General features: G+C 39.8%; 1 protein-coding gene across 1 annotated transcript; it reads right to left on the reverse strand.

Moving 5' to 3' along the window:
* Nucleotides 1–925: 925 nt before the first annotated feature.
* On the reverse strand, nt 926–1535 carry LOC128193772 (uncharacterized). Its single transcript, XM_052867874.1, has 3 exons — nt 1254–1535; nt 1072–1176; nt 926–1004 (listed from the first exon to the last, which is right to left on the reverse strand). The coding sequence occupies exons 1-3, from the start codon at nt 1409–1411 to the stop codon at nt 926–928; spliced, it is 342 nt and encodes a 113-aa protein (XP_052723834.1). The 5' UTR covers nt 1412–1535.
* Nucleotides 1536–7416: the final 5881 nt, after the last annotated feature.

Raw genomic sequence — 7416 nt, forward strand, 5'->3', positions numbered from 1 at the left:
CGAGGCTGTATGCTCCACCCTACTGCCTCGGTTGTAGTTTGAACCGAGGCAGTAGAGGTTTTTTTTTTTACGCAGTACTTTCTGCCTCTGTTGTGGTCAACCGAGATCATAAGTTGCTTTTCTACCTCGGTTTTGACCCTAACCGAGGCATATATCCACCCTACTGCCTCGGTTGTAGCTTAAACCGAGGCAGTAGAGGTCTTTTTTTTACGCAATACTTTTTGCCTCTGTTGTGGTCATAATCGAGATCAAAAGTTGCTTTTCTACCTCGGTTTTGACCCTAACTGAGGCATATATCCTTGTTTTTTTTTAAAATGAGGTCTGTTTCTGCAACATTCCCAACAACAGAAACAGACCTGCATATATATTTACAGCCATAACAGTCGAGAATAATCCAGAAACGTATAATTTGAATGAAAATTATAATAAAACATAAATACATTCAATTGAATCATAAATCAACTTCTTATAAGCATAAATCAATCAAATTATAATCATAAATCAAGTTTGAAGCATAAATCAATGTAATGTACAAAGTTAAACTAATAATAATGTAGAAAAACATCAAACAACTAAGAAACATAAACTTAGAACTTACTATATCCTAATATCTAGTATATACTATTATATAAATGAATTACATATTTAGCCAGTGCTTTCCTCACAAGTTGAAGTGACTTCTCTGGAATTGGAGCAGTCCTATTGAATCTCTGCATAAAATACAATGATTTAACTTAGTGTATTTGAAATCTAAACTATAGGGAAAATAAAATTGAAACCTAAATAATATCGTTTCCCATCCACTGGTGTAATGTCCACGAATAATGGTCATCATCCAAAACATGACGTAGTAACCACATTCATATGACCCCGTTTGTATATTACACTACAATATATCATCATAATTATAAAATGTTAAGTAACATCAATTGAATGGAACCCATGCAAGCTTTTTAGCTGTAGCAGTAGATCTCCCAGATAACATCATATGTGTTGCAAGGGAACTATTAAAAACAATTCCTTTAGCATACATTTATATATAAAAAAAAGTCGAAACATTGAGATTCTTACCAATCTACTACATGTCTAAGAGGGCTGGGAGGAGACTTCTGCAATGAACAAAACCAGACAGCAGTGTTCTCCGGTATGGAGATCACAAGTAGCTGCCAATGACACCTGAAATTGGTAATAACTTATGAATCATATACCAAAATTAATAAATGAATGTGTTGAAGTTAACAAACTTCACTTACCCATGTATATAAGGGAGAAAATATATCTCCTTCCCCATTCCAAAGCAGGTGGTGATGTATGTTTGGATATCATCAAATTTATTTCTTTCATGAGTCATAGAGGGGTCAATGAACCCATATACATCGTTGAACCCCTTCTTGTTACTAACATCAAACATATACCTAAAATGAAGAAATAATATGATATAAGTAAGTTGATAAAATAGAATTGTATAAAAAAGTTTTCATAAACTTACATCATCCACAGCTGAATGAGTGTAATATTAATTTCTTCTCTACCCGACGCAAGCTCCCTAACATCTTGTTGATGCAAGTACAATGGGATCTGAGCTTCTCTTCCAAATGTAGTAGAATCCCAGTGTACATTCATCGGCACATCTGAAATGATTTTAGCAAGCTCGTCTAACGCACTAAGAGGGTCATCCTCAGATAAATGAGTCTTCTTCGGTGGAGGACTTCCCTCTTTACCTATCTGCTGTTAAATGCAAAAATGGTTATGTTATAACGTCAATTAGAAGTAAATATTAAAATTGAGAAGTATATAGTACGAGTGTTTACCAGGGGATTAGATACATCACCAACCAAATGTCTAGGCTAGGCGACAAAGGACTTAAATGCTTCTTCCACAGTGAAGAACTCATTTGTAGGCACAGGAAGAATGGCATCCGCTATGACAACTTCATCCACCGTGACCTTGAACTCATCTTCTGAAAGTTCTACACCATGCACTACAGTGGCTGTCTCATAAACTATACCACGAGCCACTAGCACGGTCCCAGTATCAGAAAGAATATATAACTAACATGGACGAGTTTCATCCATGTCGTCCCCTGGGGCACCGGAAGCTGAACAACTTCCTTTACCGCTTCTACCTGTCAAATTAAATGTTAGGTTATGCAAAAAGTAAATTAGTTACCAAAAATAAATAAGTTTACCTATAGGGGGCACAACATGTTCCGCTACAGGAGATGGCGGAGGACGATTGCCATAATCCTCATAATGCTGCTGGAACTGGCGCGCAACTATTTCAGCAACTTCATCATACAACTCAGCCCGAACCTTCTTTGTGATCTCCTGCATCATCTCTTTTCTTATGTCCTCCTTCATCTTTTCGTATGAATATGGACGCGAGGAAGACCCAAAAAACTGTCGTATGCCTATGCCAGTCCCAGCACCACGCACCCATCCTAGGTGCTCAGGTCGTCCAATAGCTGTGGCAAGAATATCCAGACGACCTTCTTGTGTGAATTGACCTTGGGAGCTCTGCTCAACCAAGGAGTCCTGTCACATAACAAAAGTTCAAAATCATTAGAAAAATCTATGTAATATATATAACAAAATTAATGTAAAAATATAAGAAATGACATCTTACAATTCTTTCAGATATTTCTCTGGCAGACTCGGTAGTGTAGGAGCCCGATGGTCTTATACGGGCTAACTTCCACTTCTCGCGCCGAGATGGTGGTGAAGGAGGAGGAGGGTCACCACCCTCAGAAAGTGGAAGTCTGCTATCTGACTTCTGCTTCATTATTTTTTCTTCAAGCTTCCTATATCCACCACGAGACAATATGTGTGGATTTTTATTCTGAACGCTTATTCCCTGTGCTTTTGACCTTTTTTCTTGTGACAAAATGAAACAATTGTCATAGTAGAGAATTATGAATGATGAATTGAATGATTTTACTGTACTTACCTGCCACGCCTCTGATGAACGAAGCTCTACAAACTGACGCCATGTTTCTTCGTCAATTGCTGAATATTTGGAACATGGATTTTCATTACTTTTTGGTCTAAATATATATCTAGACGTCAATTTTGTCTTAAACCCTCGAAATCCTTTTGCAATTGCAGATAAACACTTATTCCTTAAGCTCTCGACGTTTGGCATATCAAATGTTATCTGCAACAAAGAAAGTAATAACCTTATATCAATACAGATTTATCAATATAATGAATATAGAAGATGGAGCAATATTGCTTAACTTACCAATAGATCTTGCCAGATAAGATTTCGATCAGCCTCAGAAACATGGTCAAAGGATGGAGTAAGTATAGAGATACGATCACATGCCAATACTCCAAGGTAAGACCTAAATACATCTGCATTTGGGCCAGATGCAACTCCAGTGACCACGTCAATAATGATAGGTGTCCTCTCACCTGCATTTCTTCTAAGTATAAGTTTTCGTAACCTCGTTGCTCCTCTCGTCCGTCTAGAAGTGGTGGGGACTTCATCGCTTGACGAATGAGGTGACTCAGCCATATATCTGTCACAATAAATAAGATGAAAGATAAATAAAACACTTATAAAATAACATATATTATTTAACAAAAGCCATAAATATTTACACAAACATGAAATTCATACATAATCATATGGATTGGTCATATATATATTCCCTCATTGTGATCTTCTCGTATTGCTTGTATATCATCAATTAGAGGGTCGTCATCCAAATTTATTGTCGTTTTAAATGGATGGTTGTCAACGATATGAAGATTACTTAGATTCTCTTCTTTATCTTCAATTTGCCTTTTTCCTTGGAGAGCAACAAACTAATGGTCAGACGCAGGATCTTTGACATAAAAAACCTGACTTGCTTGATATGCCATGATGAACGGTTCGTCTCCATAACCAACCTTTCGAAAATCAACAAGTGTCATACCAGATTCATCTATTTTGACACCACTCTTATTGTCTACCCACTTACATTTGAAGAGTGCAACGGAAAACTTAGCGTAATCAACTTCCCATATCTCTTCAATTCTACCATAATATCTCATGGATCCAACTACAGGATGTTGATCTTTGGATGTGGAAAACTGTAGCGACTCAGCTTCTAGACTGACGCCACTATTTTGTATTGTGCTTTTATCATCCAAAGTCTTTGTATAGAATGTGCAATTATTAATTTCGAAGCCTGTACAACATACAACATCAAACATCAAGCCATTTGCTAACCACAACAAAGTCTCTGAGGACCGTGATTCTTTCGAAACTTTAGATTTGAACCAGGACAAGAATGTTCTGTTATGCTCCATCAACTGCCATTTCTCTGATTGTCGTGGATAGTTGTCCTTTACAACGGCTTTGTGTGCTTCCAAAAATGGGATCACTTCATCTGTGTTGTTTAATATGTACAGATGTGCTTGCATCAATTCTTCACGACTTTTCGTCACCACATTCACACCTCGAATGCTTTTATTTGTAGAATATTTATTCAACCATGATGTCCGAGGGACTCCTATGAGATTTGCTTTAGTCATATACTCAGAGCAAAACTCAATACTTTCTTCAGCAATATATCTTTCAATCATTGAACCTTCTGGACTTAATTTTTGACGTACCCTTTCAAAATCTTCATATAACGCTCAATAGGGTACATCCATCTTAAGTATACTGGTCCACACAACTTTTTTTCTCTAACCAAATGAACAAGTAAATGCACCATGATGTCAAAAAAGGATGGAGGGAAAAACATTTCTAGCTGACACAAGATGATGATAATTTCGCTTTAAAGTTCATCTAACTTTGTAGGATCGATGACTTTACTACAAACAACTTCAAGTCTTCAACTAGTGACCTTAGATAAACATCGATGTCATTTCCAGGCTGCTTTGGACCAGATATCAACATTGACAACATCATGTACTTTCTTTTCATGCACAATCCAGGAGATAAGTTGTAAATTATCAGTATAATGGGCCAACAACTGTGATTGGTACTTAAATTACCAAATGGATTCATTCCATCAGTAGCTAAGCCAAACCTAAGATTTCTACATTCTTCACCAAATTGGGGGAATTCTTGATCAATAATTTTCCATTGCGTTGAATCAACTGGATGACGAAGCAGCGCATCAGTTGTTCTCTCATCTGCATGCCATCTTAGGGTTTTAGCATCTTTGGGATTCGCGAACAAACGCTTAAGTCTGGCAACTAGTGGAAGGTACCCAACTACTTTCACTGCAGAACCATTCTTTTCTGTGTGACCACCATCTTCACCTTTGTTTTTAGACTTGTATCGTGATAACCCACATTTTGGACACTTTATCAAAACTTCATTCTCATTCCTATATAATATGCAATTATTCGGACATGTATGTATCCGTTTATATTCCATACCCATCGGACAAAGAATTTTTTTTGCATCATAATTACGATTGGGTAACGTATTTCCATCTGGCAGCATTTCATTCAACAACAACAACAATTCTGTAAAACTCTTATCACTCTATCCATTGCTCGCCTTTAAATTCATGAGCCTTAACACCGCTGACCTCAATGCAGACAGGAAGAATGAAACAGCGTTGGAGGCAGTACCGGCGGAGGCAATAGTGGCGGAGGAAGCACTGGTGGCAGCAGCAGTGGCGGAGACCGAGGCAGGGCAACAGTGGCACGACAGTGAAGGGAGGAGGCGCGGCCAAGACCGAGGCAACAACAGTGGCGGAGACCGGCGACGCACCAACGGCAGCAGCAGTGGCAGAGACCGGCGAGGCACCAACGTGACGGCGAAGGGAGGAGGCGTGACCAAGAACGACGACGAGTACTGGCACTACCGAGACGGAGGCAGGCGAGACAACTGGAAGCAAAGCGGTGGCGCGGCGAGGTTCTACGGTGGAAGCAAAGCACAAGAACATATACGAGGAAGAAGAAGCTGTCTGTCGACGCGAATGGAGGTTCTACGAGATTTGAAAATATGAACTTGAGCTACTACCTCGATTACTCAAACACCTGAGGTAATAACCCCATACAACATCGATTGAAAGCACAAACGGCGTAGAACGTGTCATTAATAGACCTCGGTTCAGAGAGAAATTGATGCCCTATGTTTGCCGTAACAATCAAGTAACAGTTGGAGCAGGCGTAGCAGCAATGGAGCAGGTGTAGCAGTGGTTTCGGCACCGGTTTCCTAGCCAATCGAGGCAGTAGGGAGCCTTTCAGACTTTTCAGTGACCAGCAGAGGTGTATAGGCCTCGGTCCCAACCCAAACGAAGCAATAACGAGCGGTTTAGGCACCGGTTTCTTAGCAAACCGAGGCAGTATGTGCGTGTCAGAATTCTCAGGCTTTTCATACTTTTCAGTGACCAGCAGAGGTGTATAGGCCTCGGTCCCATCCCAAACGAAGCAATAGCGAGCGATTTAGGCACCGGTTTCTTAGCACACCGAGGCAGTACGTGCGTGTCATACTTCTCAGGCTTTTCAGACTTTTTAGTGACCAGCAAAGGTGTATAGGCCTCGATCCCATCCCAAAGGAAGCAATAGCGAGCGGTTTAGGCACCGGTTTCTTAGCAAACCGAGGCAGTACGTGCGTGTCAGACTTCTAAGGCTTTTCAGACTTCTTAGTGACCAGTAGAGGTGTATAGGCCTTGGTCCCATCCCAAACGAAGCAATAACAAGCGGTTTAGGCACCGATTTCTTAGCAAACCGAGGCAGTACGTGTGTTTTAGTGACCAGCAGAGGTGTATAGGCTTCGGTCCCATCCCAAACGAAGCAATAGCGAGCGGTTTAGGCACCGATTTCTTAGCAAACCGAGGCAATACGTGCGTTTCAGTGACCAGTAGAGGTGTATAGGCTTCGGTCCCATCCCAAACGAAGCAATAGCGAGCGGTTTAGGCACCGGTTTCTAAGCAAACCGAGGGAGTACGTGCGTTTCAGTGACCAGTAGAGGTGTATAGGCTTCGGTCCGATCCCAAACGAAGCAATATGGCTTTTGGACCTCGGGTTGTATGGGAACCGAGGTATATAACGTTGTACGCTTCGGTTACCGTATAACCGAGGCGTATATGGGGCGTCAAAATCCGCTTTTTTTACTAGTGTGTATGATTTTTGTTTGTTTTAACCGATTATTTTCGTGTTCTTTTCCTTCATAGGCGCATTCTGCTTTCTCTCTCACTGTGACTAAACTTTATTCCAACGAACCCACCTCTTGAAGGTTAGTTTTCGTTTTCATTTTGAAGAACTTATTTGTTGAACTTGTTTGTTGCTTTTTTTCGTTGAACTTGTTTGTTGTTGTTGTTTAGTTGATTTTGTTTGTTGTTGGTTGATTGAACTTGTTTATTGCTGATTATTATTGTTTGGTGTTGATATTACACTACACGTTCATAGTTCATGCTTTATTAAATACCAAAAACTGAAATTTGTTTTTTTTTTTACTTTTCAA

Source organism: Vigna angularis, chromosome 8 (assembly GCF_016808095.1).
Source record: "Vigna angularis cultivar LongXiaoDou No.4 chromosome 8, ASM1680809v1, whole genome shotgun sequence".
Taxonomy (NCBI): Eukaryota; Viridiplantae; Streptophyta; class Magnoliopsida; order Fabales; family Fabaceae; genus Vigna; species Vigna angularis.